Source organism: Pseudorca crassidens, chromosome 9, assembly GCF_039906515.1.
Source record: "Pseudorca crassidens isolate mPseCra1 chromosome 9, mPseCra1.hap1, whole genome shotgun sequence".
NCBI classification, from domain to species: Eukaryota; Metazoa; Chordata; class Mammalia; order Artiodactyla; family Delphinidae; genus Pseudorca; species Pseudorca crassidens.
The window spans coordinates 95,824,518-95,848,688 of NC_090304.1; the positions used below are offsets into that span (position 1 = coordinate 95,824,518).

The window sequence follows — 24,171 nt, forward strand, 5'->3', positions numbered from 1 at the left end:
GGGAATGCAGGGTTCTTTCTGAAACAGCTGTGGCTGTAATTAGGTGGACAGTGTGGCTGGCTCTTATTTATTCCGGTTATGATTACTCTGTGATCAGCGCCTCTGATTGGTGGCTTGGCAGGGAAGGCTCCCTCCTTTCCTAACCACCCATCAGCCTTTAGAATTGTCGGTGCCTGCCTGGGAGGGCCCGTGGGTTTGCCAGAGAAGTGGGTGGTTTTGTCTACTATGTTGTCTGCTATGGGCTTCTCAGCTTGCTAGCCCCCCCTCCGTGGCAATGCCCAGGGCCCCCCAACAGGCTCTTGAGCGCCTCAGTGGGCGGCCAAGGTACCCACGTGGTCTGGGATGCCCCATGCCCTTGTGGCCTGCCTGAGCTGAACTGTCTCAGCGTCCAGGAATGTAGACTTCCCTGCCAGTCTTAGCTCAGACTGGCATGAAGCTTGGGGTGCCAAGTGGCACCAGATAGGGTAGAGAGGAGCCTGGGGCCAGGGGCCAAGGACATGGACAAATTGGAAGAGTGGGTGGTAGAGACCACCAGGTCTCTGGCTTCTCCCAACAGAGCATCTTGTGCAGAAGCCCTCTAGCACCTGGTGTGGCCGGGAGGAGGAGTTCTGCCAGACAGGCTTAGGCGCGGTGCGCACACCTGTCACCGTGCACACTCCCGGTGCCCCTGGCTACATTTTCTGGCTCCCACCTGCCCTCCCCCCTCCATGCACTCACACTTCCTGGGCAGGACTGGGCTTGTGTCTACTGCCTGGGAATGTGCTTGGTTGAGGCTGGGCCCACTGGCCTAGGCTTGGCTGCCTTCCAGGGGAGACCAAGGAGCAGGACGATGTCAGGCCAGAGAGCGCTTTGACAGAGAGAAGGAGGGTAGCGGTCGCTCCTGGCTGTCAGAAAGGGGGGCAGCTCTCTTAAGGAAGCGAATTCTGGTCCCCGCAGGGGCATCTGACCGATCCATGGTGTTTCCCTGTCCCCTGTCTCAGAGCTTTTGTGTGATCCTGGAAGTTGCTGCCTCTCAAACTGACCCTTCCACCCAGGTGGCAGATAGGTGGATCTTGATGGGAGGCACATGGGTGTCTGTGTTCTCTGGAGAGCCTTCTCCGCTTACAGAGCACTGGCATGCACTGTCTTTCTAACTCTGCAAGGTCAGTGGTTTTGTCCTCATTTTTCTGATGAGAGAACTAGACTCAAGGAGGTGAAGTGACTTTACCTGAAGATCTCACAGGTAGTATGAAGGAAATTTAGGACTAGGACTTACAAACCAGAGCTCTTTCCCCTCGGCCCTGTGCTGTGGAGCTGGGCTGGGGCCTCCGGCACGGGGGGAGTCAGGTGTGGAGCCAGTGGGTGCCACTGAGTGCAGGTGGGGATGACTCTTCGGAGCCCGGGCTGAGCCTGCTGTGCTGCGGGGTGAGGGCTGCCTCAGCTCTGCCTGCCCTTCCGAGCGTTTGGTTTCTCTGCAGGCTGCATGTTGTGCCTGGGTCAGTCCACCTTCCTCCGCTTTAACCACCCGGCTGAAGCCAAGTGGATGAAGAGCATGATTCCGGCAGGGGGCCGGGCCCCTGGACCCCCCTACAGTCCTGGCCCGGGTAGGTACCCACTTGGGGCACGTGGCTAGTTTGGCGGCACCCCGTGGACAGTCCTCCTCCTTGCCCATTCCAGCCTCCAGCCACACTTGCAGTGTCAGGGCAGGACAACACCCATGATCTGGGCTTGCTGCCACCTGCCATGGGCCACTGGTGGAGAGTGCCAGGCAGTCTGACCACTGGAAGAGATCCAAGAAGTGCTGCTTGGCTGGAATTGGGGAATCATGTGCCTGAGGGATGGGGGGCTGTGCCGGCCTGTGTCCCACTGCCCTGGAAGGTGCCACCTTGGTGTCTGGGACCCTGACCCTCTTATGTCACTACCAGGGAGCCTCACCCTTGAGGGTGGCCTGTGGGGGCAGAAGGAAGCATCCAATTGAGCTGCTGTAAGCTCTGGGGCGGGGAGGGGGGGTCCCACCTGCTTGTGATCATGTCTTTGGGCCCTGCCCCACCCCCAGGCCATGCCATGCCAGCTGATGTCTCAGTGGAGCAGCTGCAGTTTGTGTGTGAATTATTGATCCCCAGAGGAGAGTTGGGTGATTGTCCCAGGGAGCCAGCACAGCCCCCCTCAGCCCAGCTGCCTAGGGGGCTGGGTGCAGATCAGGAGGCTGCCTATAGGCCTGCCACCCCAGACTTTGCACGGGTATTCAGATGGCTGTAGGATGACAGGTGTCAGCGTGCTACTGGGACAGGTGGACATGTGTGTGAGGTGCACCTAGCAGGGTGGCATCAGTGGCTTCAATGGATCATTTGGGGATCTGAGGAAAGATGGGTGGTCCCTAGGATCACCAGTATCCACGGCAACCCCTCTGCCTTTGGTCCCACACAGTCCCCATAATTTTGGACCCAGACTCAGTCTTGCAAAGCCTTCTTCTTCTCCTTTCTAGGTCCTTGGAGGCTCAGAAGCTTGGGTTCCCAGTCCACTCCCTGGGTAGCTTTACCCTGCTCCCACCCTGGCCTTGTCACGCCACTCCCTCAGCTGTTTGGGGCAGTGGTTTCAGAGACTCCTGGTTGGTTGACAAGGGCTGGGGCAGGGCAAAGGCAGGCTCTTGCTGGCATGGCTTAACGGGCTAATTGGAGGCACTGAGCTGCACCTAGTTGCTGCCCAGCCTGGCTTCCAGGAACTGGCCTTTAGGGCCAGGCCCCTCCCTTGCCTCTGACTGGATAAAGTGGTGCTGCACACACCCCTCGCCCAGCCCTGGAGGATCTGTGTGTGTGTTTTCCTGGGTCTCGGCTGCTGTGTTGGGAGGCCCTGATGTCCTATTGGACTGGGACCACCTCCTCCCCGGAACTTCTGGCCCGCTCCCCAGCGTGCCCCCATGCCCTTTGCAGAAGGTCCACCTGCCCTTCCTGAAGTGGAGCTTGAGGAGGTTGAGGAAACCAAGGCAGGGAGGAACCTAGTCTTAGGGTGAGTGCCTGGCCGTGTTGCCGACTCTGTCCTAAGTCATAAAATGTCAGAGCCAGGAGAGCCCTCTTCCTTCACAGACGGCAAAACCAAGGGCAAGTGACTTGGGGAAGTTGCACAGCAGGTTAGTGGCTGAGCTGGCGCTGGGACCCAGATCTCCTGGCTGCTTCTCCAGAGCCTTTCTAGCCCTGTTCTGCTGGCAGGACGTGGGAGTGCTCGCTCTTGTGCATATGCAGCTCCCTAGGGCCTAGGAGACGCCGACCAGGTCCTGAGGCCTCTTTGCGTTTTCCTTCAGCAGAATCACAAAGCTTGGTGAACGGGAACCACACCCCACAGCCTGCAACCCAGGGACCCTCAGCCTGTGGCAGCCACAGTTCCCTGGTGAGCTCTATTGAGAAGGACCTGCAGGAGATCATGGACTCACTGGTGCTCGAGGAGCCTGGAGCTGCTGGCAAGAAGCCTGCCGCCACTTCCCCACTGTCACCGATGGCCAATGGTGGCCGCTACCTGCTGTCCCCCCCGACCAGCCCTGGCGCCATGTCCGTGGGCTCCAGCTATGAGAACACCTCTCCAGCCTTCTCTCCGCTCTCCTCACCAGCCAGCAGTGGGAGCTGTGCCAGCCACTCCCCCAGTGGGCAGGAGCCAGCCCCTTCCATGCCCCCCCTGGTGCCTGCCCGGTCCTCTAGCTACCATTTGGCCCTGCAGCCCTCACAGTCCCGACCCAGTGGTGCTCGCCCCTCTGAGAGCCCCCGGCTGGGCAGGAAGGGGGGTCACGAGAGGCCGCCCAGCCCTGGCCTCCGAGGTCTGCGGACAGACAGCCCTGCAGCCACTGTCTTGGCAGTGGCCTGCAGAGCCACCGAGAGCCCCCGGGCGGGGGGGCAGTTGCCCCTGGTGGCGATTGGCCTGAGTGAATACCAGGCTTCAGGTGCCCGTGGCCAACCCACCAGCATTCCTGGCAGCCCCAAGTTCCAGCCACCAGTCCCTGCTCCTCGAAACAAGATTGGCACGCTCCAGGACCGCCCTCCCAGCCCTTTCCGGGAGCTGCCGGGCACTGAGCGGGTGTTGACAACCAGCCCCTCACGCCAGCTGGTGGGCCGAACATTTTCCGATGGGTCCGCTACCCGCACCCTGCAACCTCCCGAGAGCCCCCGCCTAGGCCGGCGGGGCCTGGACAGTATGAGAGAACTGCCTCCCTTGAGTCCATCTCTGTCCCGAAGGGCTCTCTCCCCCATGCCCGCCCGGACCACCCCAGATCCCAAACTAACCAGGGAAGTGGCAGAGAGTCCCCGACCCCGGCGCTGGGCAGCCCATGGGGCTTCACCAGAGGACTTCTCTGTGACGGCGTGGGGCCGTAGGACACGGAGCCCCTCACCCACACTAGGGGAGTCCCTGGCACCCCGCAAGGGCAGCTTCAGTGGCAGGCTGAGCCCGGCTTATAGTCTGGGCTCGTTGACTGGGGCTTCACCCCACCAGAGCCCCCGTGCCCAGAGGAAGCTCTCCAGCGGGGACTTGCGGGTGCCTGTCACTCGGGAGCGGAAAAATAGCATCACAGAGATCAGTGACAACGAGGATGACCTCCTGGAGTACCACCGGCGGCAGCGCCAAGAGCGGCTTCGGGAGCAGGAGATGGAGAGGCTGGTGAGCGGATGCCAGGGAGGCCGCTGGCATCCATGACAGGGGCTCTGCCAGGGTGTGGGCGGGCCAGCTGGCAGGGAGGGAGGGGCCCGTGGACAGGGCCTGGGCTTCCCAAGCTTCTCCACTTCCGGGATACACCGTAGTGACCAGTATCTCAAGGCTCTGGTGCCCTGAACAAGAACTTTCTTTGACGTCTCTAAGGCCTTATTTCAAATTCATGCTCACTTTGCATTTATTCCATAACACAGTGTTTGTTTTCATGTATAAAAGAAGTTTCACGTTATGTACCTGAACACAATGAAGCTCTAGGAAAACATAGCACGTTTATGATGAAGCTTTGTACGTCTCAGTTTGAGAAGCAGGTCTCAGTGATTAGAAGGCTGAAGCCCAGAGAGGGGAATGGGTTTGTGCAAGGTCACACAGCAAGTTCTGGCAGAGCTGGAATTGGAACCCACGTCTCCTGTCTCTCCAAGGCTTATTCTTTAGAAAAGCCTCTGGTCCTTCTTTCTTGCTTCTCTTTGGCCTCTATAAATGGGTGGGAGCTGCTCATCCTGGCCCATGCTGGATCATCTGGAAATGGGGGTGGCAGGGGGAGAAGAAGAGAACAGGATGGGCAGCCCCTGGCTGATCCAGGTCAGTCTGTGTGATAGTGATTTTGTGTGCTGGTGTGTGTGTGTGTGTGTGTGTGTGTGTGTGTGTGCATGCGCACACATGTGGGTGCCTTTGGGGGCTGGGTGTGGTTCTGGGCAGCTGTCCTGGAGATGGCATCTGAGCTGGGTGGGGGCTGGGATTCCCCAGATAGAGCAGGGAGCTTGAGGGGCGCTGGCTGGTGTGTCCACGCTGTAGCACGTGCACAGGAAAATAGGTTCTGCCCTCTTTCCCTTGCGAGCAGAAGAACGGGGTTCCTGGGGGCCCAGGGACACTGGGATTGGTTTGAGGAGGAGAATCGGAACTGAGGAGGTTTGCCTGGAGCCCTTTCAGAAGAGGTTGGGACAGCTTTGGGTGAGGTGAGGGTGTGGGACCTTGTGTCTGTGTTGGGTCCGGGAGGGATGAGGCAGGACCCCCAGTCTTGTAAGTTACTATATCTTCTGTTTTTGCCTGGCCTGGACAAGAGTGCTTGCCCCCCGCTGGGGTCTCATCCTGGAGAGGGGGCAGTGAACCTGGCACAGGCAGAGTGGTGGGGCCAGCCTCCCTCAACTCCATTCAGCCTTCCCGCCCCCTCCCCTGCCCCGCGCCACGTGCCTCCCCAGCCCTTACCTGCCCCACCTGTCACTTTAAATCTTGGAGGCTGCCTGCCCTGCCCCTCCCACCTCCACCGGGCTGGCTGCTTATCTTGGTCCTGGGGCAGGGGCGGGGGCACTGGCCCAGCCTCCTGGGTGCTGAGACTCTGTTCCTGGTTTTCTTGCTATGGAACTGGGTAAGCAGCAGGAGGGAAGCTGGGTAAGTGTCTGGGGGGTCCTGGCCAAACTGGTGAGAGACACCAGAGGTTGAGGGACCACAGAGAGAGTCTGGGGGAAGCCCCAAGTCTGGAGTACTATCCCTCCTTCACCTTCTTAGGCCCCTGGGAGGTATCTGGGTGGGCTGTGTGGGCAGGGGGCGGATGCAGCAGCCGGGCCACAGAGCACTGACACCTGGGCCCAGGCGTTCAAGTGCTGGCAGCTGCGCGGCCTGCTGGGAAGGAGCCAGGGGCTGCCAGAGGGTGACTGGAGCTGAGATGGGCATGAGGAGGGCTGTGGCCCAGGCCTCTCGGGCAGGGTGTATACATGCTAAGCACATCTTTGTGTAAACCTGTGTCAGGTCCCTGTGGGCCCCTGGGTCTGTGTTCCGGCCCTGCCTGTGTGGGTCGGTGCCCACCTGTCTGTGTGCTAGACTGTGTTTATCCGTGTGTGTGCCAGTGTGCGTTTGTGCATGTCAGGACTGGTGTGTTTGTGCGTAGCTGCCTGTTAATACAGGCCCAGGGTACGTGTTGTGTCTTTGTGTGTCAGTGCTGATATGCGGCGGTGTCTCTGTGGGCCCAGGTGTCTTTGGATCTACGTGTATCCATGTCAGCATGAACACCTGCGTGTTCTGTGTCTCATTGTGTTCTTTACCTGCCTACCAGCATGTGTTTCTGGGTGCGTCTGGGTGTGTCCCTGTGTGTTCACGAGGAAGCCCACCCTGGGACAGAATGAGAAGGGAGAGGAAACAGGAAGACGGGAGGGGCTGGCCGCGTGGGCAGGTGGCACGACAGCCCGGTTCCTCCTGCCCGCCTCTGGGGCACCCACCCTCCTTCCCTCTGCCTCCCCAGACCTTGGGCTCTGGGCTCTCCTGACTTGATTCTGACGCCGAGCCCCTAGTGTCCTAGTCCTCCCTCCTGACGGGACACCATGCCTGGCTCTAGCCCTCCTGGGACCCAGCCTCCTCCCCTTACGCCCTGCTCTGTCCACCCTCCCCAGGAACGACAGCGCCTGGAGACCATCCTGAATTTATGCGCCGAGTACAGCCGGGCCGACGGGGGACCTGAGGCCGGGGAGCTGCCCAGCATCGGGGAGGCCGCCGCAGCCTTGGCTCTGGCCTGCCGGAGGCCCTCACGAGGCCTTGTGGGGGGCACTGGGGCCTCTGCGCGGAGCAACGAGGAGCCTGGAGGTGCCACCCAACGCCTGTGGGAGACTGTGGAGCGCTCGGATGAGGAGAATCTCAAGGAGGAGTGCAGTAGCACGGAGAGCACCCAGCAGGAGGTGGGACCCAGCAGGGACCCAGCAGGAGGTGGGACCCAGCAGGAGGTGGGACGCGGGGTGGCCTGCCGCAGGCCGAGGAGGCACGCGTGTGTGGTGGATGCCAAGGCCCAGCGAGGGGGAAGTATATGAAGTTTGGGCCGACATCAGGGTGTAGAAATGAGGAGGTGGGACTCCCCTGGCAGTCCACTGGTTAAGACTCCGCGCAGGGCGTGTGGGTTCCACGATCTCTGCTCCGGAAGCTAAGGTCCCGCGTATCCAGTAGCAGGGCCAAAAAAAAAAAGAGGAGGCAAGGAAGAGGGGGAGGTGTTGATGAGTTTCCCAAGCTATAAATATGCTTTACGACCTGGCTTTCCTTGGAGCCCCACCCGGGCCTGGCACCCGGTGGTAAGTCTGTTACTTTCAGCCAAGCTGTATTGCTCCCTGTGCGGGGAGGGGAGCTTCCTCCTATCTCAGTCCAGCTGCCCCTTCCAAGCACCCTGAGAAATGCGGATCCGTTTCCGTAGTCTCATCCTGGAAGGCTCTAGAGGCTTCCCTAGCTGATGGCTCCCCTCCCCTCCAGCACGAAGATGCACCCAGTGCCAAGCTCCAGGGAGAGGTGCTGGCCCTGGAAGAGGAGCGGGCTCAGGTGCTGGGGCGAGTGGGGCAGCTGAAAGTCCGGGTGAAGGAGTTGGAGCAGCAGCTGCAGGAGTCGGCCCGAGAGGTGAGAGCGAGGGCCCTGGCTGGGCTCCTCCCCGGGCACAGTGATGGCCCCAGAGTGGCCCGAGTCCAGCTGCCTTGAGTGGCCTTGACGTGGACCCTGCTGTTGCCTCCAGGCTGAAATGGAGCGGGCACTGCTGCAGGGGGAGAGGGAAGCAGAGCGCACGCTGCTGCAGAAGGAGCAGAAGGCGCTGGACCAGCTGCAGGAGAAGCTGGTGACCTTGGAGACGGGCATCCAAAAGGAGAGGGACAAGGTAACCCACCCCAGGCCTGGCTCAGTGCCGGGCGCCTGTGGCCTGGGAGAAGAGGAGAGATGCCTTCTCTGGGGCCCCTAACCTCTTACCTCATTGTTCATCCTGCAGCCCGGCTGGTCTCTGGGCCCCTTCTGGGGCAGGGGGCCTTATTCTCCGTGGAAAGTACCAGCTTGGAGGGCGCTGCCAGGGTCTGGGCTGGTGTCTGGGGTCTCCTCTGCCTGGGTCTCTGTTCTACATCTGGGTGCCTGGGTGCCTGCCATTCTAGGCCCTTCGTGCCCCTTCTAGGAAGTGCCGAAGCCCCTTCTTGGGCGGTGAGCACGGCCCAAGGCACTGGTACTGGGGAGTGATTCAGGTCTGGGTGTCTGCATCTGGAGGACATCCGCCTCCAAGCGTGGCTCCGGTGCTCAGGATGTGGTCTTTGGGAGATGGCCCTCAGGTCTCTGTTTCCCTTGAGCCTTCAGGATCTGCAGCCTCCCATCCCAGATGGTCCCAGCTCCTGCCCCTGGCCCTTTCAGATTTCGTGCCAGCCTGCTGGGGCCGCTCCATCCCACAGGGGCCGTGTCAGCCACGCCCAAGATGTCCAACAACGTGCCAAAAGCTCCGAAGTGGAGAGGGGCCACCTATTTCTGGACTTGACAGTATTTTTCCAAGAATTAATTCTCCTTCTGGATTTTTTGAGAGTGTCTTCCTCCGGCCCCTCAGTTTTGAAGCTCTTAACAATTCTGTGACCCTCCCACCCTGTTTTTTGGAGCTTTGGCTCTGGACCCCAAAACCACACTCCCAAATTCTGTGCCAAATTAACTCCATGCTTACCAACCAGGCCTGCACTAACGCCCCCTCTAATCACTGTCCTGGGCTCTCTGCATGTCCCTAACTGCCAGTGCCACCCAGGCAGGGCTGAGCCGTGCCTGCTTTTGCACTAACTCCACGGGCACCCCTGTGCCCTTGGCCCCTCCCCTCTAATGTTGCCTCCTTCCGTTCTTGGTGTGGGACCCCAGGGTTTTGATCAGAAAGGAATGGGCAGGGGGCACAGCTCCACTTTGCTCAGTGGGGCATTGGCAGGAGGGGTACAAAATTGGGGGAAATGCTTGGCCGAGGAGCCTCTCGGTCCAAAGAGCTCCTCTCATTTGGAAAAGCCAGGGTGCGGCCTCCACAGACTGTTTGCAGTTTCCTGCACAGAGGAGAGGCGGGCTGTCGTCACCTGTCTTCCCTCCTGAGTGGAGGGACGAGGAGGTCCAGTGGTGGTGGCATGGCCTGGGGAGGGCACGGACAGGGGCTCTCTGCCACACAGTGGCTACCCTTCCTAGCTTTCCTCTGGGGCTTCCCAATTTCAGATACTCCAACCAGAGGGTGGGAAGGGGTAGGTCTCTCCCCACTCCCACCCCTGATCCATTCAGAACATAGGGTATTGCAAAGGCTGAGTCCAAGCATGGGGAAGTGCTTGGACCTCAGAAACTGGACTGATCAGGTCCTCCTCTCCTGGATGAGGATGGGGGCGTGGGGTGGAGGGGGGACAGAGGCAGGGTTCAGCACAGGGACTCCAGGGTGAAGCTCAGCATTTCAGCAGGAACCTGTCTAACCTCATTTCTCATTGACCTGGCATTGCCTGGAGGCATGGACTTTGCCTTCTCTCTGGGCCCAGTTATTTGAGGTGGAGGTGGTGATGGTGGTGGCCACGGTGGTGGTGGCAGTGGGGAAGGTTCCCTCAGCTTCCCTCCCCAGCGCCCAGCCCATGGCCCTATTCTGGCTTTGAGATCAGTAATCACAGTTTCTCCTCTGCCTGTCCTTCGGAGGGGTGACTCACCAGCTCCTCCCTGCATCCCCCCTTCCCACCCTCAGAGGTGTCATCTCGCCCCAGACAGAGCCATCCACCTCCTCTCTGTACCCACTCCTGGGGCTCCTATTACCACGGCAACGGGCCGAACTAATTGCAACCCTCATCCTACTGAAGTTCAGCCTGCAGTGCCAGCACCCCACCCCCACCCTGGGCAGGAGGTGGGGAGGCCAAGGGGGTTGGGTTGGGGTCCCCTCCACTGCATGGCTGTAGCTTTAACATCCTCGGCTCCCAATTCACACCCAACCCCTGGATTTAATCCCCACCAACTCTACCCTTTTCCCAGGGTTAAATTTTGGTCTCTGGGAAGCGGAAGAGGGGGAGGAACAGCAGCTAGAGGCTCCGTGTTTGTGATGTGGAACCAGCTTTGTCTTTGACTGGTTTGGAGAGAAAACAGAGGGCCTCTTCCTAGGACTTGCCCAAACCTTTCTAGTTCAAGGGACTCCAAGAGACCAACATTTCTGCCTGGGACCCACACCCCTGCCTGTGACACCATCGCCTGCACCTCCAGTCCTGTCTCACACCCCAGCTCTTTGCCTTTCCCACCCTGCCCCTCTTCCTCCTTATTTCCCTTTCTCCTGTTTGCTCTCTCCTCTCCTGGTTAAACTCCTTTCATTCCCCGCCTTCTTTCTCTTTTCCCCGCACCCCACCCCCCTTCCCTGCGCCCCGCCCCGCGCCGCCGCTGCCCCGGGCCGGAGTTGAGGAGTGTGTGTTCTGTTTCTCCCCTGTGCCCGCCCCCTCCCCCTCCGGCGACCAGGAGAGGGCGGAGCTGGCCGCGGGACGGAGGCACCTGGAGGCCCGCCAGGCGCTCTACGCCGAGCTCCAGACGCAGCTCGATAACTGCCCCGAGTCAGTGCGGGAACAGTTACAGGAGCAGCTGAGAAGGGTCAGTTTCACCAGCCCCCGCCCCCTCCCCGCCCCCGAGGGCCGCCCGCCCGGAAGAGAGGAGCGGTGGGCCGGGACCGCCTGGGCCCTGCAGTACCTGCCGGACGACAGGGTCCGTGTTGTGGCTTGGAGGGGACAGGGAAGGGTTGGGGTGGGGGTGGAGGTTCTCCTTTCTGCTACTGCAGGCAGCGCTGCCCGGCAAAGGGGCAGAGCCGAGCGGAGGAAAGGGGGCGGGGTGGGGGCAGGTCCCTTCCTCCGTTTCCCCGGGTCCAGCCCCCAGAAGTCTCACCTCTGTGAACTGGCCTTCCAGGCGCAGAGTGGTATCGTGAGCACCACCCGATCCCCTTTGTCACTGTCGTTCAAGGAGGCAGAAGCCCTGGAGACTGAGACAAAGCTCTTTGAAGACTTGGAGTTCCAGCAGCTGGAGCGGGAGAGCCGCGTGGAGGAGGAGCGCGAGCTGGCTGGCCAAGGGCTGCTCCGGAGCAAGGCCGAGCTGCTCCGGAGCATCGCCAAGAGGAAGGTGCGCCCCCCCGGCCCCCATCCCTGCCGCGAGGCCCGCAGTGCCGGCTTGACTTCACCTTGCTGAGCCTCGGTTTCCTCATCTGTAAAACAAGAACAATAACAGGCTGTTGTGAGCGATAAAGGAGATGATGTGTGTGAAGACAGCATAGGACATGATCATAGTAAGCACTCGGTGAACAATAACTATTGTTATTAAGCTCTGACTCTCCCCAGTTCTCCCTTGGAAAGTGGATTGGGCTCACATTCAGAGCTGGGCCCTGGCTGGGCAGGGCAGGGAGAAACGGAGATGGAGGAGGGCGCTGAAGAGGAGACTTGCTCCTGCCCTTGTAGAGCTCTCTGATGGAAGTGCTGGGACACATACAAAGACCAGAGATCTGGATATTAGAGCCTGCCAGGGGTACTAGAAAGGCATCACCTGGGTTCCAGCCTTGGCCCAGCCCTGGCTCAGCTGAGCCGTAAAACAAGGGGATTTGGTATCGCATCCTGGCTGGTTCTGGAGCTCCAGTTGCTCTGATGTCTCCTGATCTCAGCCAGACCAGGACAGGGTATTGGGGCGGGGATGTAAAGTTGGGAGGAGGCTTGTGTTAAGCAAGGGTTAGGAAGGTGTGGGTGAGGAGAAGGGGGAGGAGCCAGGCGGCCCACACACCTGTGGCTGAGAGTTGAGTGTCCGTGCACACATATGCATGCATGTGCACTTTGCCAGGCTGGAGTGAGTGGGTGGGAGGTGAGGGCAGTGAGCTTGGGGAGGGGTGTCAAAAAGTGGGGCTAGTTTGGTGGTAAGTGGGGAGCCACTGGACTTCCCCCTGAGTCCAGATCCCTTGCTTCTCTCCCTGAGCTGCTCTGCCTTACAAATACATCTGCCTATCAGTGAAATGGGCATAAAGGCATCTGCCTCGTAAGAGAGTTAAGTGAGGTAACACGTGCAAAGCATTTAGCAGAGTTCTTGGGTCCTGACAGGTTCTCAGTAAATTGCAGATCTTGTTGTGAGGATTACCACCTGGTCTGCTTCAGTCTGCTTGGGCTGACCCCAGATTTAGTACAGCTCCCTTCTTCCCTCCCTTCTCTCCTATGTCTTGCTCTTCATGGTGATAGTTTAAGGCCTCCTCTTTCAGGAAGCCCTCCTTGGATAAACCCAGCCCATTTTCCCGGAGCCCCTCTCCTTCTCTCTCACTTATTATCTTTTCGTTTCCTTTTAGCACATGATTGTTGAGCCAGGCATTGCGCTAAGCCCTACTGGGGATATGGAGACAAAAAGAAACTGGCCCGGCCCTTGGATCGGACAGCTTGGGCGGGGTGGTGGTGATGGAGACATATATTCACAAGTAACAGCAATACAAGGCAAATGGTGATATGGAATAATTTGAGCACAGAGCAAGGAGCAAAGGAATTGAGTGGTGATCAAGGAAGATGTTGGAGAGAAGATAGCATTGGGTCTGGTCTTGGAGGATAAATAAGCTCTTGATGGGTGGAGAAGACAGGGCAGCATTCCTGGCAAGGAGAACCGTATAAGAAAGGCCTGGGAGTGTACACCTGCACCGCTGACATTACAATAGGGCCGAGCTGAGTGCACGCCGCCGAGGGCTCAGGGTAGGAGGGAGGGTGGAAAGTGGAGGCCCAGTTCCAGGAGCCCTTGAGTGCTGGCTGAGGGATTTGTGCTTTATCCTGTGAATAATGAGGAGTTGCTGAGAAGAGGACTGATGACCCTTACTCGTGGATTAAAAAAAAAATTATTCAAGTAATATACATTCTAAAAAGATGAGAAAATTCAAACAAGCAAGCAAACGAAAACAAACCTCAAAGTCCATTTTAGGAAGCTATCTGTGGCCGTGTAGGGGTGGATCAGAAAGTTGAGAGAGTGGAAGCAGGAGGCTGGTGAAGAAGTCCAGGCCAGGAAACAGAGGGCCTGGGTTGGGGTGGTGGCAGTGGGATGGAAGCACGGGGGCAGGTGGAGAACGTTTCAGCATGTCTGGGATTCCGGACACGTTGACTGGGGCGGGCGGGGAGAGAGATTTGGGAACTTGAGTTCTGGCTGGTGTGCCTGGTGGCATGGGGTCACTGGTCGAGTGAGGGGTGAGGGAGCCGACCACAGCAGCCTGCGTTTTCCTTGGGTGAGATGAGGCCGAACAGAAGGGCTAGTTGATTCCCTTCACCCAAGCCCAGGGTCTCTGGGCAGCAGAGATGACCAAGCCTCACCTTGGGCTCAGCCCTGTCTCTCCAGGGTCTGACCCACTACCCCCATCTCCTCCAGGAGCGCCTGGCGGTCCTGGACAGTCAGGCTGGGCAGATCCGGTCCCAGGCTGTGCAAGAGTCAGAACGCCTAGCCCGGGATAAGAATGCCTCCCTGCAGCTGCTGCAGAAGGTAGCCCCAGTCAGGTTGGGCGGGGGATGAGGGCTGGCGAGGGGCTGGGGGAGTGGGAGGTGAGTGCAGAAGGGCTGGGGTGGAGACTGGCCAGCCAGGTGGGATCCCCCTTTACTTGGGGCCCCTTGCCCCACTCCCACTCCTTTCTGATTCTGCCGCTTTGGGCTTGCAGGAGAAGGAGAAACTGGCTATGTTGGAAAGAAGATACCACTCTCTCACAGGGGGCAGGGCTTTCCCGAAGACCACGTCGACCCTCAAAGAGGTAACATGGTTGGTTTGGGCCCCAGCCTCAGGCCCAAGGGTTCTCCTGGGAGGCTCTGGAGCAACACATGGGGCCTTCACCCCAACAGCTGAGGTTGAATATGGGGGCATTTTCCTGAACCGGAGAAATTTGAGTAGGGATGGCTCTGAGGTCTGGGATTGGATGCTCTATGGCTACCAGCTGCTTCTTTTCAGCTGCCTTTCTGGGCCCCAGGAGCCCACTGATCTTACCATTTCGGGTGACTGAATACATCTGGGGGATTCAGGAGGCATGGGTGGGGAGGATGGCAGCTCAGAGGTTTGGTAAGGGCTAGGGCTGGGTGGACTCAGCTCAAGGGGCAGCATAAGGATCTAGGGGTCCTGATCTTGGAGCTCCCTGGGCTTCTGTCTGCAACTAGGCTACAGGCTCAGAAGTGGGCATTGGGGCTCGTTCTTTCCTGAGTCTCTGCCTGCCTGGTGTGTGAGGTCCAACCAGGACGTGCCAAGTTTCCTGCCTCATTGTGCAAACAATTTGGGCCTGGGGTGGGGTGGCTGGGCTGAGTGTGAGGGGTGAGGCCCCTCACACGTACCCTCTCTGTAGGCTGAACTGCTCATCTCCGAGTCCTCAGAGGTGGGGCCGGGGATGGCGGCTCTGAGTCCCTTCCCAGGGTCTTCTCAGGCTGGGGCCTCCTCTGGTCCCTTAACCCCACCTGCTTCCACTCAGCTCTGCCCCAAAGCACAAGAGGTAATCGCAGCTAACTGCCTGCTCTGCTGTACTCACTGCCTGTCTGCCTGCTTGCTGAGCTGTGCTCAGCTCCTCCCAATGGCCCAGCTGAAGGGCGAGTGGCAGTAATCCTTTGTCTGGCCAGAGTTTGTTCCATAGGTGCCTGGGCAGTCCATGCAAAATCAGAGCACTAATTTGCATATAAATTTGCATATATTCTGCATGCCATCCATCGGTCCTCACGACACACTGGACCTGCTAGCTCATTTTCCTTTTCTGTGACCCCTGAGGAGGGTCCCCCTCTGGAGCTAGGTCAGGGTGGGCTCCCCTGGATAGGGCAGGCTTAGGATCCTGTACTTTGATTCTGCATGCATTTTGGATGCCTACCATGTCCCCAGCACCTAGATAAGCTCAGAATTCTAAGGATTTGCTCAGAGAATACAACAGTCCCTGATTTCCCAACCCACAATCTGGCGTGTGAGCATCTTTCCAAGTCCTAACCTTCGGGCAGTGGGCTGGTTTTTCTATCTGGGCTTTTGGCCACTCCCTGCTAAGGCTTCTTTCTCAGGGCCTGTGTTGCTCAGGCCCTAGTGGTGCCTCCGGTTCCTGTTCCTTCCGGCTCCGGCTCCAGCAGATGGGGTGTGAGGGGACCCGTGGGAATGCTGTGACTGGCGCTTGGTGATACCTGTGTGTGCCTCACTGGGGAGGCCCAAGGTGTTGGAGACAGAAAGGCTCTCTGGGAGGTGGGTCCTGGTCCCTGGTGGACTCTTGGAAGACCTTCCTCGGGCTCCTTCACCTGCCCCTAGCCCAGGGCAAACCCAGGAATGGGCTTTCAGGGTCTGCCCGTGGCAGGGCCCGGATGCCAAGGCAACCTCAAGAGTGAAGGTTAAGAAGAGCCTTCAGACAGTCAGTTCTGCCGGCCCTTTTCTGCCCCCCACCCCACTGCCCGGCAGCCAGCTGAGGCCACCGTGGGCAGCTGAGCTCCCCACGCACCCCTGCTGTGGATTTTGTATTGAATGGAGTGATGGCCCTTTGGCATGGAGTGTGGATGTCAGGTACCTGGTTGAATCCTGTTAACCTGTTCTCTGCCCACCCTTCCCCCTCCCACCGGGCACCCTAGGAGTATGTGAGCCTGGCAGAGGTTCTCCAGCTGTGCTCCTGCTTGGACCCCTATGCTTCTGCCACCTCCCCCAGCGCGCTCGCCCAGCCCCTGCCTGACAGTGAGGTACCAGCCACCGAGTGAGCCCACCTATGCCCAAGGGCCTCCTCATGGATGCCCTCGATTGCCCCTCAGGCCTGGGTTGGGGGGGCAACAGGGTCTGTCTTCAGCAGTGAGGGAGAAGGGCAGCTGGCGTCACGGGGCTTGGGAGTGGTTCCCTCTCTTGCCTGGGGCTTCGGGATCTTCCTTCAGCTCCTGATGGCTCAAGGAGGGAAGGCCTTCTGCTCCAGCGTGAGGGCAGCCTGCGGAGAGGACCCTGGCTTTCCCGGGCTCTACAAGCCTACTCTGCTCTCTGTGTCCTCCTCTTACCCTCCCCTTGCCCGTGGGCAGGGCCATCTCTTGGGTTCCTGTCCCATTAACCTCTTGTATTCCCTCCTGTGTCTGGCCTTCCCCCAAGTACGTGACGCTTGAGCAGCTAAAGGCCATGTGGGGCACCTCGCCTGTGCCCGCAGCACCCGCGCCAGGCCTGCCTCCCTGGGCCCCCGCCTCCCAGGACCTGGTTCCCACCACCTGCCTTCTTCCCGCGCTGCCCTCTTCCTCCTCCTTCGCTTCTATCCCGCCTTCAGCCCAGGTTGGTGGTCTGTGTGTTCCTGCCACCCGCAGCCCACTAGTGGCGTGGCTCTGTCTGTGTGTGCTTTGCCCGTGCGCAGTGGCGTCTCAGCCCTCAGCCGGCCCCCGGGGGGGAGCGCTGCCTGCCGGGGGGGCGGTGCTCCGGCTGGCCGGCATCGTGGTTGGCGCAGTACGTGTCTGTGGTCTGGGAGTTGTGCCCTGTTTCTCTTTGCCCTTAGCACGTTCGCGGCAACTGTTTTCTCACTGTGTTTTCTTTTCTTTACGCTCTCCTTTCTCCCTTCCTTCGTTCCTGTTTTCCCTTCCTGTCTGTTTCCCTGATAATGGTCTTCCTTTACCCTTCCTCCAACCTTCCCCTTTCTTTGCCCTTTTCTTCCTTTTTCCTCCCCTTTCCTTTCCTTTCCCCTCACTCCTTGACCTTTCCTCTCCATCCTTCCCCTCCTGTCCCCTGTCCTCCTCCCCGTGCCCCCTCCAGATGGAGAAGCTGCTGCTCCCTGCTGTAGACTTAGAGCAGTGGTACCAGGAGCTGATGGCCGGGCTGGGGACCGGCCCCGCTGCAGCCTCCCCTCGTTCCTCCCCCCCGCCTCTGCCCGCCAAAGCTTCCCGTCAGCTGCAGGTAACCCCTCCTTGCCGATCCATCAACCCCACAGTGCTGCCTTAGGTGGTGGGGGGTTAATCCAGCTGGGGCAACAGGGGCCTCTGGACCCTGAGAGGGGAGTGAGGGTCTCCTCTTGGGCAGCCATCCTGGCACTCCGGGCGTGGAGGGCCAGCCTCCTGAGTCCGGGGCTCGACGTGCTTGGCTGTCCAACGCAAGGAGGCTCTGGAGCGGCGGTGCCTCATGCTGTCCTCGTTGGCCCTCACCCCCAGAGCTTCTCACTCGGTCTTGTCCTGACGCACTCTTGAGCCTGTTGTCTCTGGAACTTGTGTGTCCTAGGAGAGTTGCCAGTATTTTGTTCTCCTGGTCTCCCCAGGGGTGACACTTGGAGGCAGGACAGAATGGGACAAAGGCTCTGAAGTGATAGCCCTGAGGACATGCCCAAGACTCCTCCTAGTTGCCATTGGGGGCGTGGCCGTGCTCGAGCCTGTGGCAAGCTGCTGCCCTCGGGGTGGGGGAAGAGTATTCGGGCAGCCTTCTGCCCCAAGTGTTGCTCCACTGACCGGCTGGAGGGCCTGAACCCCCCAACCCCCCAACGCCCCATTCAAGATTCATTCTTTGGGTGAAGACATTGCATCTCTAAGACTGTGATCTCAGCTAAAATTCCGTGTTTCCTTTGGGAGTAGTTTGTGTGACATTTCTATATTGTGCCCAGCTGGTTGGTTTGAGATTTTTACATGTTTTGATTCATTTAATCACTACCACAGGCCTTTGAGGTAGATAACGATAACTCTCGTTTTACAGATCAAACACTGCGCGCGCCCCCCCCCCCCCCCCCCCCCCCCCCGCCCCGAGAACATAAGTAATCTCTCCGAGGTCAGACAACTAGGAAGTAGCAGAGGCTACACTGAGGGCCAGGGTTCTTGACTCCAAAGACCATATTCACCGAACATTAGTGCTGTGAGGGAGCTTGGCGATTATTTCATCTAGCCCTACCCCCTCCTTTTGCAGATAAGGAAGCCAAGGCCCAGAGTGGGGAGGTGCATGGCCCAAGGTCACAGCCCCTTAGCAGCAGAGCTGGGACCAGAGGGAGCCCCGGCCTCCAGTCAGTCTCCCGTACAGCTCTGCCCGTTGGTGTTAACTCCTCACATGGGTTGATTTACAAGGTCCCTTCTAAGATGCAGGGTTGGACCAGGGATTGGCCCAAGGAGGAGCGGCCTGGAAAGGAGGCTTGGCGGCCGCCAATAGCATCTGTCCGTTGGGCTGGCCCAGGAGGCTCAGTGCTGATGTCAGCTAGAGACAGAGGCCTCGGGAGCTGGGGCAGCACCTTGGATCACAGCCACCTAGATGCCATGGGGATGGTGGCCAGTGGGGGAGCTGGGGATACCAGACAGTGTCTCTTCCCTCCAGGTTTACCGCTCCAAGATGGATGGTGAGGCCACTAGCCCCTTGCCCCGGACCCGCAGCGGCCCCCTCCCCTCTTCCTCTGGCTCTTCCTCCTCCTCCTCCCAGCTCAGCGTGGCTACCTTGGGCCGTAGCCCCTCCCCAAAGGTCTGAGGACAGTGGGAGGGCTGTGTGCGTGGCAGGGTGGTGATGGTGGGGGATGGAGACAGCCACACTGGAGAGAGGTCACAGCCTCCCATGAGGGCCTTGAGGGTGGGAGGCGGTGCCTTGTGAGCCTCGGGTCCCAATGCTCCGTTTCCCTCCGCAGAGCACTCTACTCGCCCAGAATGGCACAAGCAGCCTTCCTCGCAACCTGGCAGCCACGCTGCAGGACATTGAGACCAAGCGCCAGCTGGCCCTCCAGCAGAAGGGTGAGTGGCTGCAACGCCAGCCCACCTGCTCTCCTGGGGGCCCTGGACATCTGCCACGCACTCCCCACCACTACCTCATCCACGCCCACGCCTTTCCCAGGATGTTTTTCCTTTAATTGGGATCTAGGCAAGAGCAAAAAGGATTTGGATTAGATACCTAAAGAAGAGATTCCTGGCTATTTATCAAAAGACTAAGGGCAGGGGACTAAGGGTCGGCAGGGCGGGGTGGGGGGGGCGGTGGGGGGGTGGGGGGTTGGTGGCTCTAAGATCTTTCCTAGAGACCGCAGCAAATAAGGGAAATGCTTGTTGACCTGAGTAGAGATAGATGTTATCCTGTCTGGAGGCAGGGGGTTGGACTTGATGACCTCCACAAATGCTTCCCTAAGATATTGTCTCTAGGGACCCAGGAGTCCTGGTTGCTCGTGTGCGTTTTGTTTGTTTTGAAAGTCCAAGTCCTTGCCTTTCTCCCCTCTCATCCCCTCTGTGTCTCTACCCGGGGCCCCCCTACCAGTCGAGTCGCTTCCTGCCGAGCCCCTCCCAACTGACGACCCAGCAGGTAGAGCGTTGGTCATTGAGGGCATTGCTTTGGCCAGGCAGCCCCTGCCCGGGCATCCGCATGATGTATTCTGCCCAGGCCCCCACTGCCCGCAGGCAGACTCCCAGGCTGAGTTGAGTTGGGTTGGGGTGTTGGGCTGGCCTCACCCCGCCAGCTGAGCTCTCTCCTGCCTCAGCTGTGCTCCGCCTCGTCTCCCCTTCCTCCTTTCCTGCCACTGGCACTCCTGCTTCTGCATCGCCGCGGGGTCTGCATTGATGTGGGTGCTCATGGGGCTCCCAGCATCTCTTGTATCACCCTTCCCCAGCAGCAGGGTGGGTGCATGTGCCCTGCCCACCTATTCAGGCCATGGTTGTGAGCTGGAGCCACCTGGCCGTCGTGCTGCCGGGGCCCTACCTGGGCAGGTTCGGTGCCGCGTGTGGGCTCAGGACACAGTGGGAGCGCTGAAGTCAGGCTGCATGGCTGTGACCAGTTGTGCAGGTGACAAAGCGTTGCCAGGGCAGCCGGACCTGGAGCTGCGGGGGCTTCAGGGAAGCTGGTGGGGGGCAAGGGGGCTGCCCCGTGTTCCCTTCTCCCTGCTCGCCTCCTCCCTCCATCTGTGATGCAGCCGGCATCCTCCCTGGGGAGGTGGGGTGCCCCCCGTGACTCCCGCCTGTCGCTCCTGCAGGGCAGCAGGTGATTGAGGAGCAGCGGCGGCGGTTGGCTGAGCTGAAGCAGAAGGCGGCGGCCGAGGCGCAGTGCCAGTGGGACGCCCTGCACGGGGCCGCGCCCTTCCCGGCCGGGCCCTCGGGCTTCCCGCAGCTCCTGCATCACTCCATCCTGCACCACCTGCCGGTGTCCAGGGAGCGAGGGGAGGAGGGCGAGCATGCCTACGACACGCTGAGCCTGGAGAGCTCAGACAGCATGGAGACCAGCATCTCTACGGGGGGCAACTCGGCCTGCTCCCCCGACACCATGTCCAGGTACCCGCGCCCCGGCCGCCACCCGACGGCCCGCCGCCGTCCTGCCCACACCAGGGCCGCCGCCTCCACCGCGTGCCTCCTCCCCTTGCCTCCCCAGTGCCAGCGGCCTGGATGTGGGGAAGACGGAAGAAATGGAGAAGATGCTGAAAGAAGCCCATGCGGAGAAGAGCCGGCTCATGGAGTCGAGGGTGAGGCAGATCTGGGCCATGGGAGGCGGGAGGAGGTGCGAGGCCCCGGGGCTGCCCTCCGCCCGCCAAGGGCCTCCGCTCCTCCCCAGGCCCCTTCACCCACATTGTCCTCGCAGCAGTCCCTTGAGGAAGAGTGTTTTCAAAGCCTGTGTTCCTCAAGTGGGGGATGCGGAGGCTTGGCGAGATGACCAGTTTCACAGCTCTTAGGAAAAGGGGAGGCAGCAGCCAGTGTCCAACGGTGAACTTCCCGTATGGGAGCTTCCAGTCTTTGTGTGTTCACCTCTTTGGACGTTTGGCCACCACAGAAATTTTGATTCCCGTCTACCTGAGTGCCAGGTCACTCCTCTTGGGGATGGCTAGGACCTGGGGTTGAAGGATGGGGACAGAGAGAAGGCAGATGTCCAAGCCAGAGCAGAGGTGTTGGCTGCGGGGGCCTCACGTTGCCTACCGATGGGCCTGGGACACAGCAGAGGGGCCAGGGGTTCATCGTGGGCACAGCCAGGCTGAGGAAACTGTGCCTGGGGAGGAGGTGAAATAGAGAGTCTGCAGAAGCTCGTCTGTCTCTATCATCCGGGCATTCTGCATGTCTGGAGTTAAGAGTGGAACCCGGGGAGCAGGAGATCAACCAGAAAAGAAGGCCTCTTAGTCTTATTTACTTCAGAGGAGGGCTGATTTACAAACATCTCTTGACAAAAGGAGAAAAAGGAGGTTCTGCTGAGTGTTGAGCTGGGAAGAAATGACGGATGGGAGTTAATAATATGAAAGTTGTTATCATTGATGAAGACATATAAAACATCACCCACATGCTGTGTATTTAATGATTTGTTTTAATGACTGAAAATCTTTTGATAATGGCTTTCATAAGTTCATTTTTTTCCCATAAAATCTGAAGTTCAACCATAAATGTTTCTCATTTGGAGTTTCAGAGGGCCTTCACTTATCGATTAGGTTGTTTAGACAATCCATGTCCTAGGAATTCAGATAAAATTATAAAAGCCCCATTTTTTTATTGAGTGCTTCCTTCCTGCCAGAGTTAGTGATGGGCATTTACTCACATGATCTCATTTAATTTTCGCTACAATCCCAGGAGTAGGCACTCTTGGTCCCATTTTACAGATTAGGCAACTGAGGCTTAGGGAGTTTGTCAGGGTCCAGAGCTCAGAGTGGTGGTAGAGCCAGGATTTGAAGCCAGGTTGGTCTCACTTTAAGGCATTTACCCTTGTCAGCCAGGTCCTTAGAGAGGGTGGGCTTGGAGGATGATGGCCCCTCATGCCAGGCTGCCCTCTGAGGTGGGTGCCTCCTGTGGCTCTGCCCCGGCCTGAGGAGGGGTGGCAGGGACTTGGGGGGGAAGAGGGCAGTGGTGGGCACTGAGCCTTGGCTTTGGGGACAGGAGCGGGAGATGGAGCTGAGGCGGCAGGCCCTGGAGGAGGAGCGGAGGCGGCGGGAGCAGGTGGAACGGAGGCTGCAGGGCGAGAGCACCCGGAGGCATCAGCTCGTGGAGAAGGAGGTCAAGATGCGGGAGAAGCAGTTCTCGCAGGTGAGTGGGTGGTGGGCTTAAGGGTAGGGCTGACGAGGGGTTGGGATATCCCAGGGTACTACCCCTGCTGGGCTGTAGAGCCTGTTCTCTCCAGAAAGGATTGCACAAGCAGAATTCTACCTGGGACTTGTTTGGCCCCAAGGAACAGGGACCCGCTCTGTGTGTGTGTGTGTGTGTGTGTGTGTGTGTGTGTGTGTGTTTGTGTGTGTGTTGATTGGGTTGTGGGGTTGCGGCAGGCCACCTTTTAGAGAAGAGGGTCTGGACAGGCCTTCCAGTGATGGGAGCTGAGTCAGAATCAGGGTGGCTACCCTTGGCCTCTCGCAGGGGCCTCACGAGTCTGCACTGCACCTCCTTCCCGGTCCCTGATGCCCTCCTGCTTCTGGTGCTTTGTGGCTGTCCTAGCCTCACTCCACCAGACCTTTTGGCTCTAGGCCCCACCACCAGCAGCTGGCCTCACTCTGACTTTCGGTTTACATCTCCAAAAGAGAACGTACTAGTTTCTCCTTGGGACAAGAATCCATCCTTACACAAAAGCCAACCCTGGGCTTTTTCCTTCTACAGGAGACTTGAGCAGGGCAGTTGAAGGGAGAGGGAGAAATTAGGTTGGGCAGGGAAATCGACTCATGTGTCTGGTCCCAGACCCTGGGCCCCTGGGAGAACCTGTGAGATTCAGACAGGTTGTCCCTTCCTCTGGGGGTTTCCATAGGCCTCCCCAGCGTGGAGGTCCTACCCAGCAGTGACTGGCGATCATAGCTCCATGATTTCCTGATGTTGCTGCAACATGAATTCTAAGGGGTAGGTTGGCTCGGGAATTTAGAAATAATTAAGAAACTCTGTGTGTGACTTTTATCTCTGTGCTTGGAATCTTTGGCTAAATGCCTAGTTCCCCTTTCCTGTCTCTGTCAGTGGTCTCTTTGGGACTCTCTTCTCTATCCCCCTGCGCCAGGGCTCAGGAATGGCTGCAGGGGCCACCAGCTTTGAGGAGGTGGATGGCGTCAGCTCATCTTTGGGGCACCTCCGGGAAGTTGAGCGTTTTGTTTCTTCTTTTTTTTTAAATAAATTTATTTTTGGCTGCATTGGGTCTTCGTTGCTGTGTGCGGGCTTTCTCTAGTTGTGGCGAGCGGGGGTTGCTCAGCAGTTGTGGTGCAGGGGCTTAGCTGCTCCACAGCATGTGGGATCCTCCCGGGCCAGGGCTCGAACCCGTGTCCCCCGCATTGGCAGGCAGATTCCTAACCACTGCGCCACCAGGGAAGTCTCTGTTTCTTCTTTAAATAATTTGTAATGTTTCCTTTTCATGTCATTCTAACATTCTTCCTCGAAATAAAGAGGAGAAAAAAATTCCAGTTGACTGAGAATTCTAGTTAAGTATCAGAAATTTTGAGGTGGAACAGACCTTAGAGATTCTCTAGTTCAAAGCCCTTGTTTACATATAAGGAGACGGAGGCCCAGAGAGGACTGTGACCCAAACAAGGCCCCACAGGAAGTTAGAGACCAGGCTTCTTTTTTTTTTTTGCGGTACGCGGGCCTCTCACTGTTGTGGCCTCTCCCGTTGCGGAGCACAGGCTCTGGACGCGCAGGCTCAGCGGCCACGGCTCACGGGCCTAGCTGCTCCGCGGCATGTGGGATCTTCCCGGGCCGGGGCACGAACCCGTGTCCCCTGCATCGGCAGGCGGACTCTCAACCACTGCGCCACCAGGGAAGCCCCCAAGACCAGGCTTCTTATTGGGCTTTTCTTCCAAGAGCATGTTCACATCTGGTCCTTTGCTTTGTTCCATTCAGCCCAGGAGGGAGAGGAGGGGCAGGAACAGGACAAGGACAGCTGTGTCTGGGAAACTGAGGCATAGAGCCGTTCAGCAGTTTGCCCAGACCTGGGTGGAGTCAGCACAGG

The 24,171-nt window shown here is 58.9% G+C and overlaps 1 protein-coding gene across 12 annotated transcripts in view; it reads left to right on the forward strand.

Moving 5' to 3' along the window:
- PHLDB1 (pleckstrin homology like domain family B member 1) overlaps nt 1-24,171 on the forward strand; it is a 44,462-nt gene that overhangs the window by 12,376 nt on the left and 7,915 nt on the right. For 3 of the 12 annotated variants that reach the window (XM_067751208.1, XM_067751209.1, XM_067751210.1), the window contains exons 5-21: nt 1,458-1,583; nt 3,278-4,620; nt 7,053-7,334; nt 7,894-8,034; nt 8,147-8,284; nt 10,876-11,115; nt 11,368-11,523; nt 13,774-13,884; nt 14,057-14,146; nt 16,465-16,638; nt 17,110-17,250; nt 18,640-18,780; nt 18,941-19,043; nt 19,555-19,599; nt 20,264-20,558; nt 20,656-20,746; nt 22,137-22,283. In XM_067751208.1, coding sequence (XP_067607309.1) covers nt 1,458-1,583; nt 3,278-4,620; nt 7,053-7,334; nt 7,894-8,034; nt 8,147-8,284; nt 10,876-11,115; nt 11,368-11,523; nt 13,774-13,884; nt 14,057-14,146; nt 16,465-16,638; nt 17,110-17,250; nt 18,640-18,780; nt 18,941-19,043; nt 19,555-19,599; nt 20,264-20,558; nt 20,656-20,746; nt 22,137-22,283 — 3,764 coding nt within the window. Of the gene's footprint in view, nt 1-1,457; nt 1,584-3,277; nt 4,621-7,052; nt 7,335-7,893; nt 8,035-8,146; nt 8,285-10,875; nt 11,116-11,367; nt 11,524-13,773; nt 13,885-14,056; nt 14,147-16,464; nt 16,639-17,109; nt 17,251-18,639; nt 18,781-18,940; nt 19,044-19,554; nt 19,600-20,263; nt 20,559-20,655; nt 20,747-22,136; nt 22,284-22,989; nt 23,800-24,171 lie in introns of those variants that run through there. The other 9 variants (XM_067751216.1, XM_067751218.1, XM_067751214.1 and 6 more) reach the window with 8 other exon arrangements.